Source organism: Agelaius tricolor, unplaced genomic scaffold (assembly GCF_023055355.1).
Source record: "Agelaius tricolor isolate 1412-34295 unplaced genomic scaffold, bAgeTri1.0.p SCAF_8, whole genome shotgun sequence".
NCBI classification, from domain to species: domain Eukaryota; kingdom Metazoa; phylum Chordata; class Aves; order Passeriformes; family Icteridae; genus Agelaius; species Agelaius tricolor.
In genome coordinates, this window is record NW_027269268.1 from 27,686,095 (window position 1) to 27,701,099 (window position 15,005).

A 15,005-nucleotide genomic window follows, 5' to 3' on the forward strand; every position below is an offset into this window, starting at 1 on the left:
CCAAAAAATCATTTCAAACAGGGCTCTCTTAATCCATGTTCTGTAAAATTAGAACACTTCCAATGATTTGGCATTTGCTACTTAATTCTATTTTTTTTCATTCCTGTAGGACAAAACTTTGTTCCATCCGGTAAGCAGCAGCTGCATAGATTGCAACCCAGCTGAGAAGAAGATTTTCATGAACAGATGTGATCCTTTATCTGAAACTCAACAGTGGATTTTTGAACATATTAATATGACTGTTTTAGAAAAATTTAACAGCAAGGCCAGTTCCTAGAAGGAAAAAAAAAATTGAACACACATATTTACGTACAGACTGCAGACTACATTTTTGCCAGCATCTGGGTCAAAGGAGTCAGGAATTAAATTTCCTAGATCCAGGAAATCTGTTCTGAGGATTAAGAAAATGCCACAGCAAGAGCCAGCAGGCTGTCCTTGTGGATATACAGTATCTGGAGAACTTGGCCAAGAGCCTCACTGGATGCTGCTGAGAACTTAAGGCTGAAAATTCCCTTGCTGGTCAAGGGAAAAACTTTGTTTAAAAACTGTTTAAAAGTACTCCAAGTTAATAAAGTAAAACAAAACTCTAGAGTTTCTCAGGTCAAATCCTGCTGTAGTGAGTAGCTCAGAACAGATGCTATGATTTGGGATGGGTTTATGGTGTGCATGACGCCAACAGGAACCTGAAGAAATCCCAGGTTTTAGAATTAAACATGCTGGTAGAAGAATAATGATGTCCCAGCACTCCCTAGACAAGATATATGCTCTGTTGACATTCTCTTAATAAAAGGTTGGGTTAAGCAGGTTTAACCCTCAGAACTGCTGCAATTAATTTTAAATACCTCCCTTTTGCGTTCCATTCATTACCAAAATAGGAATGGTCGAAATCTTAGGGTCTAGAATTACACTGTAGTGAAGCATGAAATGAACTGTATGGTTTTTCCCTCACATTTTTCCCCTTCAGGAAAAATAAAGCAAAGCAATCAAATTTATATATATGATATATTTAGCAATTGTGATTCAAATCCCATTGTCACACAAGGTGAGATTTTTTTTAGTGACAAGTGTAACAGCAGCAGCTGCAGCATAATGGAAGGCTTGTGGACTATCTGTCTTTTTTTAAAGTAGAATCTTTACCAACATATAAATTAAAATGAAAATAGACTGGGGAGAAATCAGGAGGAGAGTGGGAAATAATTGCATACTGCATGCTGAACTAGGTTAGTCAAATTAATACTGGTATGCTGCCATCACCTAAGAGCATGTTGACTCCCCGCAGTGCAGCTTAAAAGATCTTGCACTGCTCCTGACACAGAGGAGTGGAGAGAAAATTGACAGGAAATATCAGTTGGGTGGTTTTGGAGTTTTTGAAATCTGTGATGGAAATCATGTGAACTTTCCACAGTGAGCAAGTGAATGGTATTGTACATGTCATGAGGGAGGAAACAAGAAGTGCAAGCAAGTCACACATTACAATATTTTGGTACCTTAGGCACAGGCACCATTCAGGGTAACACAGACTTCCATCACACTGATGATTATGATGGGTCCCTCAAACCTATCACGCTGTTGGAGAGAGAGAGGCCTCTAAAACACTTAAGGAAGGGTGTCAATGGTTCTTCTCAGTTCATGCTGATGTGTGGAATGTGACTGATAACTTTGAGACTGTTCAAGGTAAGAGTGAGTATAAATTTATATCAAGTAAATATGTGGCTTTTGCTTGAAAGATGAATTTACAAATGAAAGCACCATAAATGCAGATAGATGACGTCCTCTGTGCTGTAACTCCTTTCAGGTTCCAAAAATAACATTTGTAATTAAGTTGCTTATTTTGATTGCTGGCGAGGTGGCTGACTAACCAAAATACTGGTGTGCAATCTACCCTGTTTTAAGGGAGTGCAGTGGCTGTGTTTTGTTTATTTCTCCTTAAGCTGTGTTTATGCACAAAGAGCATTGATTTCATCCAGAGGATGGTTCTAGTACCAGTGTGCTATTTTATGGCAGCATCTTGTAGTTGCAGGTCATATGAAAGTTTTAAGAGGGGAATGAGGTCCTGTAGCATTCAGGATGTGTGCACTGGGGAAATTGTGAAATTTCCAATATATTAAGCAATTGCTGCAAGTTATTGAAAAGATCTTTCAAATAATTTAAAGGTATGTGTCCACAGAGTTGTTGTTTTATGATTTTAGAATAAGTGAGTTTGTTTAGGTATTGTTTAAATTTAATTTGAAGATATGGTGTGCTCAGGAACAGAAGTAGTAAGGTTCTGGTATGAGGATACTTCAGGTTTGTTTATCTGTCAGTACACAGAACCAGCCTAGCCTCTGCAAACTCTCAGCTTTCCCAGATGCGGTGCTCACAGCATCATTTATTTGCAGCCTTATCATGAGGAAAGAGGGTTTGGGAAAAGAAGAAGATGGCTGCCTCAAATATAAATGCAGCCCTCAAGCTGCTGATTGTAACTGGCCCCAAACTGTCAGTCCTGGAAGCAGCACTGTATGCCCAAAATAGAGAGGCAAAGGAGGATTGCTAAAGGAAAACAGATTGGTAGGGTTATATCGTTCAGTGTCTGACTGCATCTCAGTGGTCTGATTTTGAGATGTCTGATGGGAACCAGGCTGCTCTTAGGGCAAAGAAAATCTATGCCTTTTACAGCCCTTGTTGAGTCATATTGCACAGCACCTTACACTGCCAAAGGAAGCCTTCCACTTACTTGTAGCTGATCACAAATGGTAACCTCTAGCAGTATTTGTCAAAAAGCAATCCATATGACTGCTAGTCAGATATTGTGGGGAAAGAGAACAGTCCTTGCACAGGACTCCTTCAGCAAAAGTTTTATTAATAATAAATGATCATCGCTACCTTTCAGTTCAAGTCTATCTTGGGTGTTCTCCAAAGGTTTCCACTGATAAGAGTATTTCATTACTAATTTACCATTCAGAATTTCTTTAATTCTTCCTGCAACCATATCTTTTCCTGCCAATAAACTTATGAACAATTTGATAGTTTGGATAGATGTATCTTCTTCTGATAATTCTCCAGGAGCATTTAACTCTGACACGTTTTTTCAAAAGACTATGAAATTTCTTCACAGATTTATTTTTTTTTAGTACCAGGTAGTCCTGAACATATTTTAAATGTAGTGCACAGGTGGAATTAAGTAATGTGGGCTCATCATTTCAGTGGAGCTATACTGATTTCCCCAATTAATGACTTGTTCAGTTTTTTTCAATTTATTATTTTATGGTTTTAATCAAGATGTCTGAAAAGAAGATCTTTGTATCTTTAAGAGAGTTCATCACCGTCTCCCCTAAATGTTTTCCATTTAAGGTTAACTGGCCTTTTTTTTTGTGGCCAGCAAAGTACTATAACTGGAGAGAGCATCTGGAGAAACTGAAGTAAACTACAAGTGCAACTAAAACTCTAAAATAACATTTCTTTTCCTGCATATATTCCAGAATCTAAGCTAAACAGAGGCCCTGGGGGACAGGGCTCAAAGGAGAGAGGAGGAGCTGGGAAACAAAGCCTTTCATGTGTGGGAGAGTAGCCTTGCTGCAGAGACATGACAAAATTTCACTTTCATTGGCCACAGTGTTATTTCAGAAAAATGAGATTGCTTTAGAACAAATGTTTCTGCAGCAGTATGGATATTTTAATGATATAATGCATTATTCCTGAGTGTGATCCATTTATGAATAAATGGTCTCTAGCTGCTGAAATAAGTCTGCCTCATGATAAAGATAGACTTAGCTTGAAAGGAAGCTGACAAGCACTTAACAACCTTTGATTACTGGCAATTTACCAGGCATCAATGTCTCCAGTGACCTTAGGGAAATCTTATGCCACATAGAAGAAATGTGTACAAATAGCTTGACCAAATTGATTAAATAGGTGGCAGTTCTGCAGGAATGGATGTTACCTTTGTTTTAAAAAAAAAGTCATAATCACAACTCATTTGCATTTTGACTGATAACTTCTGCAAGGGACTAGGTGAGAGAGACTCTTTTAGCCTACCTGGATGGATTGGAGATGGAGCACTTTAGGAAGGCAGTACTGGCAAGCTTTCAGTGTGGCTGACACCAGGGATGCATCCATTTGCTATTTAAAGAGCATCTGTAATGCTGATAAGCCAGTGCATTTCAAGAGAACACAGCATATATGGTTTTATTAATCGTTTTATTTTTCTTTTTTAATCCATCAAGATTCGTTAGGGAAATAATTTCAAAGCCCTTGAAAACAACACAAGGTGATCAGGAGTAACATTTTTATAGCTGGTATTAGTATTATAATGTGCATTTATTCCTTTGTTTAACCCCCTCCCAAATATGTTCCATATTCTCCTAAAAAAAAGCACAAGGATCCAAGAGTGCTTTTACATAAAATTTTCAGGATCTTGCACTTTCTGAAAGTTTTGAAAAGCCTTTAAAAATTAGGAAATGTAAACCAAAAGGTAACATAAAAACCCAAAGAAAAATTATTAGACCAATTATGTCTAGTGTACCAAGGGACTTTGCTAAATGTTTGCTAAGATAGTATCTTTCGACTGGAAAATTTTAGATTAATAAGTAATAGAGTTATTAAATCTTTAGTGTGTAGTGCTTTCTATTTTAGATTTGTAATTTTAAAAATGTAGTGAATTTGTGTGGTTAGTTGCTGACAGTTTGTTTTTTTTTTAAAACACATGTAATACACAAATCTGTTCTTAGGTCTCCTGAAATATTTCTCTCCTCATATTTCCTTGTTATAATTCTGAATTATGCTGGATTTATACACTGGATTTAAGAAAATCTGAACATATGAAAAAATCTCTAAAAGGTAAGAAACATATGTAAAAACAAATAATGAGAAAGTTTAGCTAGAGAAACTCAGATAAATGCATCACATTTCCAAAGCTTCAGCAGCATTCAGAAAATACATTTGCTCTGTGAAGTTGTTTTCTGTTCTTTCAGTGTATCAGTCACATCAGTGGTACTACTCTTGGGACAGGACTTCTGAAACTGGTGTTACTAGCATTTGTTACTAGCATCACGGTGCCAGAGGAGAAAAAATCCAGGAAGAGCTTCTGAAAAAATTGCATTCAAACATTGCAATCTGGTATGCCTTGATATTTTTCTTGTTTCTAAGGTTTGTTATCTTAGTATTTTTTTCTTTTTTACAGAACCTGGCAGTGCAGTAGGTGCTTCAGTGGGCCCTATGAGAACAGTGCAGACAGCAGGGAAGCAAAGAGGACATGGGTTAAAACAATAATAATTTGTGTTTATCTAAATGTGTGTTTACCACAGCACTGTCCAGTAGGTTAATTATACACAAAGAGAAATTTGTGTATTTTGTGCAACCACTTGGGTTGGTGCTTCAGGGAATAGATGAATGAGAAGGAGCCTTGCAAAATGGGCCAGCAGAAAAGCTTGTACTCAGTAAAAGATGTAGGAAAACTCAGAATGATCTGTTTCAGAGAAGCAAATGGATAAGACATTGAAATATATGTATAATGGACAGCGTACAGGATGTGAGGGGAGCTGCAGTGAGGCAAGTCTGGTGAGTGGTACTATCTTAAAGATACTAAGACATAGGAAAGGAAAACTTGGTCCTCATTAACCTTAGTCCTCATTAATCTTAGCAGGATCCCTAACACTGTGAAAGTAGTAGTTGATTTAATTAAGTTAATCCTTGATCTCCCCACTAAATGACTCAACCTGGAAGGAACCACTGTCCAAGCAAATTTCTGCTGATCACTCCGGAGCATCTAATCAGCAAAAGATAGCACTAGGCACAGTTTAGTCAAAAACCAACTGACACCAGAACTAAAACAATATTATCGACCCAAAAGATCTGTAGGCCTCTGGCATCCCTCTGTGAAAAAAAGATTTCACTTGCCTGAAGGAGTGATTGATGGTAATGATCCTAGATTAAGAAGATCAAGAATTGTGAGCTTTCAAGGAGGTGAAAGGCCAAATGGTGAGATTAGGAGATGGCAGTTTAATTGAGAGAGGAAGGAGGAAATAGGTGGTGAAAGGGAAAAAGTAGGAATCAGGTTTAATTCTGTATATGAAGGAAGTATGACCTACAAGGGTCAGCCACCAATAATTTTGGATACCTCTTCATAGCAGGGCTTACATTTTTACTTCCATCACAAATATTTGGGAACTGAGAGGCAATCAAGCCCTTTTGCAAGGACCTAAATTTAGAATAAGGAGAACTGCCTAATCTGAATTGTATTGATTGTGAAATACGTGATCACAAAAGAGAAAAGCTTTGATGGACCCTCAGTTTGTTCTGAGTTTTCCACTAAAGGTATGTGTGTGTGTGTTCCTGAGGCTACTTTTTAGATAGTATGTAGAAGCAGAATATTATGGTCCACTTTTTTACCTCAGTTTAATATTTCTCTCTATATCAGGCTTTTTTGAAAGAAGAAAAATGTTTATCTAAATTTTCCTAGGAAATGTCAACTTGGATCAGTATGAAGTAGCTCTGCCTACTCCCTTTGCAGATCAAGATAACAAGTGTTTCTCTTTGGACATCGCATACAGCTCTTAAAAACAAAGAATGTTGTGGTTCTGCCTTCATGGCTCCTTGCAGCATTCACCTCTTTTATGCATTTCAGTTTTTGTATGGATTTTTTTTTCTATTTTGTGTTTCTTCCCTTCTGCTGACTTGCTGTCTGCCAGAATCCTGGTCCTCTTTCTTCCCACCTTTCTGGTCTGTGCCAAAGGTGTTTCTGCTGTTGCAGATCCCTTCCTCAAGATAAGAGTGACTAAAGCTGCTTTGATCTTGACTTGGCAGAGCCTCAAGCCCTTCCGCCTTGGGGTACCTGGCTTGTTCTTGCAGAGGGATGGGGAGGAGGAAGGCACCTGAGGAGAAGTTCTGTCATTATGGGCCAGTCTCACTACAGATTTTGTCTGTGGAAGAGTTATAGCTCATAGCACAGACAGACAAATATCTTTGAGGGAAAAGAAATTGCACTGGTGATCTACTTTTCATTCATTTTCAAAATTCAGTGTTGCCCAGAGAGGGGAGGATGTAAGAGCAGGAAGCATCTTATTCGGTGGATATACTTTGTACAAATGTTTAGAAGCAGCTGAACTTCTTGACTTCAAATTTTTAACTTTTGATTATCCCTGGTTGAGCTAATAGCGATACAGGAAACTGAGTAGAATTATTTTTTAAACTTTTTTTTTTTTTTTAATAAACCACCAAGGGGATATGACAACTTTAACTGAAGGCATTATTCCAAATCTGAAGTGGATGTGTAATCTGTGACAGGTGCATGATACAGGTTAACCTCTAGTCAAGCTGCAGAGAGTCAGAGGGGCCTTATTTACAAAAAGAGATTGTCCAATGTGCAGCAGCCTTTTGCTTACAGCTGTACAGGACTCTAGTTTATTCCTCAGCATGTCAGGAAAATCAATATCTGTAATGATTCCCATTATCAAAGTAACAGCTGCAGAGATGGCAGTAAAACATCACCTTTTCCTTCCTACTAGAAGAGAATCCTTTCACCGGTGTCCTGTATGTCTTTATGCACCACCAGGGTTTATTTGCAACCAGAACATATGGATTAAAGTTATACCCTGCCCTTTCACTAAACAAGTTCCTAGGAAACCAGAGTACCAGTGTAAAGTCTGTACAAAGGAACTGTCCAAAGGATTGTCAGCCAAGGAATGGGAGTTTCATACAAAATAAAAAAAAAGGCCCCCTAAATGAACATGATCTGTCCTCACAGCCCAGAAAGTCAAACATGTCCTGGGCTGCACCTAAAGCAGCATGGTCAGCAGGGCAAGGGAGGGGATTCTGCTCCTCTGCTCTGGTGAGACCCCACCTGCAGTGCTGCATCCAGCCCTGGGGACCCAGGAAGGACATGGGCCTGTTTGAGCAAGTGCAGAGCAGGATCACCAAGTTAATTAGAGGAAGGGCTGAGAAAATTGGGATTGTCCAGCCTGGAAAAGAGAGAGCTAAATTTTTTACTTTGAGGATAGTGGGTACTGGAATCGGTTGCCCAGAGAAGTTGTGGTTGCCCCAACCCTGAAAATGTTGAAGGCCAGGTTGAGTGAGGCTTTGAACAACCTGGTCTAATGGAAGGTGTCCCTGGCCACAGCAGGGGAGTTGGAATGAGTTGATCTTTGAGGTCCCTTTCAACCCAAACCACTCTATGATTCTGTGATTCTGAAGTTTGTTTTCTTTTATTCCTGTCATATCGGCCTCCAAATTGCAGTTACTGCTCTACATCAAAATATATCTTGGTAATCTACACCCGGAAGGATAGTAATGCATCAGGCCTCTGCTGCCAGTTTTTCATACAAATCTGCAGCGTGGCTATATAAACTTTTTCTTTGGAGTTGGAGATTATTCTGCACAGTTGTTATCCTAGCAAGGGATACATTTCTTCCAACTTTGGCCTCACCAGCAGTTTTCCACCTCAAACTCTGCTGGTTGATATTGCCCAGCTCTCCAGGTAATGTGGTTCATTGCATATCTCTCAACACCTCACAGCAGTCCAGTCCACACACACACACAGAGTTAACAAGTGCTAGGTATCAAAAGAGAAATATATGGTCCCTTCTGAGCCTCTGAGATGCTTCTACTTATCAACTAGTCTTTCTGATGGTCAGAGTGTTTTCCAGGCATCTCTGTGAATAAACACACTTTCCTGCAGGTATCCTGCAAAATATCCATTTCTCTCACTTTTCTGAGAGTCTGGAATTACAGCCTTCACTTGCTGTTAAACAACATTCAGGACAAAACATTTCCTGGCAATTCAACTATTATAAACTATATATAAAGGGCCAAGAAGAACTGGAGACAACTTTGTGTAACCACTGACTAATGTCCCAGTAGGCAAAACAGACAGAAATGAGCTGGGCTGATAGGCAGCTAGCTATAGTAGAGATCAATTAAAGTAAGATGGAGTTGTCTAATTTTCTGTGAAACAAGATCAAAATATTTGGTTGTTGTGATTTAGGAAAAATATAGCTCTCTAAAAAAATGGGGGAAATATTTTCAGATGTGTGCATTTGAAGTATTATACAATAGACTACAATTAGTAATATATATTATAATAAGTAAAATGAAAACATACACTTCTGTGCTGACTAGTCTGAGATAGTTGGCTTAGATGTTATTAAACAACAGCTGTAGAAACTGACCAACTTTTATGCATTAAAATAATGTTTTCAGGACATGCTTAAAGGATTTACAGAGAGCACGTGCCTGTAAATTTCTGGACTGTAATTAAGAACCTGAACTATGGAATAAAAATTGTACACCTGTTCTATTTTATATTTGGATGTATTACATTGCAGGATACAAACTAAAAGATTGCTGAACAGCAGTTTCAAAAAAATGACCATGATCTGAATGAATAAATACCTCTCAGAAGCTACAGCATAAATTTTTCAGTTTGTTGTACATCTGCTGCTGCTAAAATAAGCTGCTCTGTTGGGTGGGTGAAGAACTGGACAAGCCCAGCCAGCTGCAGGGCTGCCCAGGGACATATTGCTGCTCCCATTCCTGCAACACCGGCCATGCCAGCTGTGTAATATCAGCAGAAAGAGAAAACAAACTCATCTCCTTTAACAACGAGCGCTGTTAGCTCTGGCAATATTGTAAATCATGTCTTGAAATGCCACCTAAATAAGAGAAATAAACAAGTGAGGACAAAACAGTTGTATACACATAATAGTCCTCAAGTGACAAGTAACGAAGCATTGAAAAAGTTTTTGAGGACTTGATTCCAGTAAAAAGTCATGTAAGTCAAGATTTATTTGTCCCGCTTCCACACCAAAAAAAAAACTACCAACAAAGAACAACAAAAAAATCCCAAGAAAATCCCAGGACCACTAGTCCTTGTACCTACAACTGATAAGACATAAAATAAAATACATAATCTTCATAAAGAGGATTAACTGCAAAAGTTTGAATCATATAGAAAACAGTATTAGTCAATCATCTTCAAAGACTAAAGAAGAAAGAGTTGATTATTACATATTATTTATCTTTAAAGGAATTATCTTTCTTTTTTTTTTTTAATTTGCATCTCTTTAAGTCCTATAACTTAATTTTATGCATACCCATAAACTTCAGTTTTTCAGTGCTGTACATCTATCCTAAAACCTTCTAATCAAAAATCATTGATTAAATCCATCCCTGCCATCTACTGCATGAGTGAGAGTTGTGATAAGTGGACACAATCTAATTTTTATTTGTTTCTGAGGGAGCAGTTAAAGTGAACATTGCTTCCAAAGACCTCTGAACATCAAAACTAGCAAAACTAAGAGAACTATAAGCATTCGTTGAAAATGTGACTCCTCCTTCTCTAGAGAGCTTAAAGGATACTGTAGTCAGATGCAAACTGAAGACAGCCCAATCCGGGGAAAAAATTGTGATTTTCTACCTAACCTTTCCACTTAAACTGTTTGGGATTAATTTCTTACAGGCAGTTCTATTGAAGAAACTATTGAAGATATTTGGTAAACATCTTCCCACTGTAACAGTAATTACAACAACAAAACAAATTGTAAGTCAGGGGGCTTTGACAAATAACAAAAACTTCCATCAAGTCCCTAAAGAGACTGGAGTCATTAACATTACAGGCACAACCCTTGGCAAGAGAACAACTAGGAACAGAGAAGAATTATTACTAAGAGAATAATAAAGTGGTTTAGATACATCAAGATCAATTAGGCATTGGTTTTAATATAGCCTAAAGTTAAAGCTTTAAAACAACAGAGAATTTTCTCATTTGCATCATTTAAAGTTCACAGCCCAAGGAAAATAGCATGTATAAAGAAACCAGAGAGCCATCTATGAATTGTGTGTCAATTATCTAATTACCTTTGATAACATCAGGTGCAAACCTTCAAGGAAAAAGCTTTAAAGAGCTCTTGCAGGTATGGGTGTATTAGGAGAGTAATAAGACTTGTTGCAGGGAGAAGAGAAAGGAGGAGGTATTGCATCTTGCATTGAAATGAATGTCCTGTCCCTGGCTGCAAGAATGTGAGAGAAGAGTTACTGGAGCATGTTTATCGACTCCAAATGCAGCTTCTCAGCTTGGGAAGAGAGACAGGAGACTGGTTTCTTCTTTGATTCTCACTTCCAAGCTGAGATGCTGTCGTGTGTTCCTGCCAGTCAAGAAGGAGAGAATCCAAGCCTGGCTCCTACCTCCTGGCCTCCCTCCTTCCTCTGCAATGCCTGTGGATGAGGAAGAGTGAGAGCACTTTGAGATCCTGGTGCCTGGGCAGCTCCTTGCAGAGGTAGCAGGGCTCTCTGACTGAGGAGGTCAGGGACAAGATCTCAGCCTACAGACGCAGCTCCACCTTAGGGCTTGCATAGGGCAGCTGCCCTTGAACTCCCATCAGGAAAAGCCTGTGCACCACCAGCTTGGGCAATAGCTCTGAACATTAGCTGCTCAGTGGTGGTGCTTACATCCCTGCTTCTCTGACTGCTCATTCCCTGCACCAGTTGGAGTGCTGCCTGTCTGCACGATGGGAATTGCTTTGAGGTCTGGACAACATGCTGCCCCAGCCAGATGGGAAGGAGATGTGTCTGCACTCCTGGTCAGCACCAGTATCTGCCCTCTGATTTTTGAAGGGAAATTGTAGTGACTTCTTCAGCTGGAAGCCTTGGTGAGTAGATGCAGAAGAGGGTGTCTGGTGGCATGTTTGTATTTGGATGATTGCTCTAATTAGCTCTTTTTTTTTTTCTTTTAATATGAGGGGGAAAAACACAGGGGTTTTTAAGTGTTTTTTTCTTCTGCCTAAGTGATTCTCAAGTGACATTCACCACTGTTTTAATTAAACATGCCTCCTGATTTAGAACTGATAAGCTTCTACTTCAAGGAAATGCCAGGGTAAACTTTTATTCTGGCAGGGAGAAGCAAAACTGGTAAGTAGAAGGATAGTGTCTCCTAACAGTCAGAGAAGTGAGAAGAGTTCAGAAAGTGCAGCAAGGGGGGACTAACCCCCTTGTAGTAGCACCTGCAGACTAATCCCTCACAGCCCTTTGCCACAGAGGTTGGCTCTGTAGCAACTGCCTGAACTAGAGGAGAAGATGTGCACTTTGTCTGGATTACTTGGTTATTGTCATCTCCTCGGTGCTTCCCAGAACTCTGATGGAGAGCAGGAAACCAGCCATCATGGGCATCCCCCTGAACTGCCTCCCAAAGCCACCCCACATGCTTCAGGTGACCCAGGAGGGTCCATGCAGGCACCACCAGCACAGGAGACTGCAATCAGGGGCTGGAACTGCCAGCTCCTCATCAGTCCCACATAGCAACAGACCATGTCAGGGATTTATATGAAGCTTTTACAAGTACATGCTCAGGGTTGGGGTTTTTTCAGCTCTTTCACTGAGGGTCTTGTTTGTACCTCCTCCTTAGTGACCAGCTGAGCCTTCTCCACGTTCATGATACTCTTTAAGAAGGTTTGACCCGACTCCTCAAGGACTGGGACACACAACTGACATGATACCACACCAACCAAAAATCAGGTCAGTGATTAAACTTCTTGATGTTGGCAAGTCAAGTGGCAGTATCAGAAGGGAGCTCATGAGGTCATTTGCAGTTGCAGACCTGAGAGTAAGAACTGTCAATTTAACTCTTCCTGAGATTGCAGCTTTTGGGAGGGGAAGGTGGGGAGGCACAGCTTTTCTGTTAAGAAATGTGTCTGTTGGTTTAGGAGCTGCTACGTCCTAATTTCCAGTAAATTAAAAACAACAACAATAAATATCATGTCCTGTGTGACAGCTACTTTTAGTATAGGGAGTATTGCTGAATTTCTGTTCCATGAGAAAAAACCTTTCTCTTGCATTAGATCTTCACCTGACCCATTACTGAGATAATCTTCAGCTAGCTTACACCTAAAGACTGGAGCTGTGGTAATTCTGAGAAGAGTCTTGGCAATGCATATGAGATGAAATTAAGGAAAGTCTAGTCATGAATAAGGTCTATGTTTCCAGTTCCCCTGAGAGCTTCCATCAAGCAAAACTATTTCCCTTCTAAAGCATATGTTTGAAAAAGGGGAACTAAATATTTTTCTATTATTTGCCTGCTGGAATATTCTTTACTTGGTGTCTGAGCACAGCGGTGACTTACACAAATATTGCAGCTCATCTTTTAAAAAAAGCATTATTATATCAGTAATAAAGAAAACAGTTTGAATTTCAGATTAAGAGACAGCAGTATATCACAAAATATTTACTCTGCCCAGAAGAGCAGCAGTTTACAGACTATTTAACAGCAATTTGTGTATGCATTTAAAGATTACATCTTTTTTTAAATGAAGGTTTTTATTTGTGTGCTAAGTAGTTTTCTGTAAGTAAAAGGATCTTTGGATTTTTATTCTGTGATAAGCAGTAGTGATTTAGATCTGAGTTTTTATAGCATGTGGCATGTGAGGTGTGTCTATCTTCTTGTGGAGGTTTTTTAGTTTTTTTTTTTAACTAGATCATAGTCTTTATTTGCTTTTCTGGGGAGAACCAATATAAGCTAATAAGTGTTCTACTTTTAAGCAGTGTACAAAACCTAACCTCTTTGTTAGTTTAGTGATCTTACACCATTTGGTAACAGTCACCAAAGAACATTTTCACTGAGAATGGATCTTGGTCCCTCTCTTTCTCTGGTTTTCTTGAAAAAACTCAAAAAACCCAAACATATGATCTAATCAGTTGACCAGAGGGGAAAAAAAGAATCAAAAAATACCTCCACAGAGCACCTATTTTTCCAAAGATTATGGAGAAGTGAGGGGAGATATGAGCAGGGAGCATAGAAAGGCTAGGAAGAATGCAGTCAGTGCATAGCCCTGGGGGAGATTCTTGGTCCTTCTGTATGCTGTGAGCTGAGTGAACTGGCACAGGGGAATTTTGTACTGCTGTCATTAGAGTGCATCTGGTCACAAAACTGGGTTGCAGGCCTCTCTCTAAGGTTTACTGATGGTAATGGTGACAGCTGTGTGCAAGGGTCAAATATGAGCTTACTTGCCTGGAGATGTTCCTATCTGCAAAGCCCCAGTGAAAGTTCTGTGGCCCTGCAGAGCAGGATGGTTTGTGACTCTGACTGTGAACAGCAGCTGCTCATGTGGAGGGGGGCAAGTAATCTGCTAGTTCTTAATTAAATACCCTTTACAAGGAGAATGCCTATTGGCACTTGGCTTCTCCCCAAAAAGATGGAGCTGCTGTAACTCCCCTTACAGGGTGCACCACCACTCACTGTTTTGAAGCACATATTCTCAAGCCACAGTGAAGTTAAGTATAGAAGAGGTCCCTAAGTGGACCTTTTGCATGACAAAATTCACCAAGAAGTAATTTGCTTCATAAATGCCATAGCTACCTATCTGTAGCAAAATAAGCCATATCAGAAAACCCAGGCAGCATCTGTATATCCTCACCTAATTGCTCTATTACTTGTGGCAATGATGCCTCAGAAGAAATCCCCCAGACTAACGCTGGGGCTCTGGCTCCCACTGCCATGGCAACAGAAGTGCTGCCTGCTGAAAAAGCCAGCTGAGTCCAGAAAAGGTCACCAGAGTTCTTTAGAAACCCTGGGAAACCCTTCATCCTCAAAGAAAGAGAAAGAGGCACAAGTCTGAAGCTGAAAAGACAAAATAGTTTGCCAATGGTGAGCACACAAAACTTCCAGTTTATCTCATAAAGCATATTTTTAATGTGTTTTAATTGCCTTTAGGGCTATTTAAGCACTTTGCATGGTTTTAGGAGGGAACTAGAGGGTGACAGGGCTTGGGAAGCAAGGATGGGAAGATTGTGGTTTTCTTCAGTTGTCAAAGCTAGAATTTATTTACAAGGCTGTAAGGACTGAGGCCTTAAGGAAAAAGCCCCAGAATTGCAAGAGCTGGCACAAAAAGCAGAAAATATCTTTGGCTCTTGTTCTGCGCTGTCCCAGTCCAGCACTTGGCAGAGTAGGTATAAAACACAGCACACTGCTTTTGGGAGTGCTTGTTATCTGGGGTTCTCAGACACAGCTTGGTCCCACCCTTTGTGACATCCTGGAGTTGTAGGAG

The 15,005-nt window shown here is 39.6% G+C and overlaps 1 protein-coding gene across 1 annotated transcript in view; it reads left to right on the top strand.

Annotated features, from left to right (window-relative positions):
- GALNTL6 (polypeptide N-acetylgalactosaminyltransferase like 6) overlaps positions 1-9,377 on the top strand; it is a 437,607-nt gene extending 428,230 nt beyond the window's left edge. The window contains exon 12 of the mRNA XM_071432077.1: positions 110-9,377. Coding sequence (XP_071288178.1) covers positions 110-277 — 168 coding nt within the window. The 3' untranslated portion in view covers positions 278-9,377. The remainder of the gene's footprint in view (positions 1-109) is intronic.
- Positions 9,378-15,005: the final 5,628 nt, after the last annotated feature.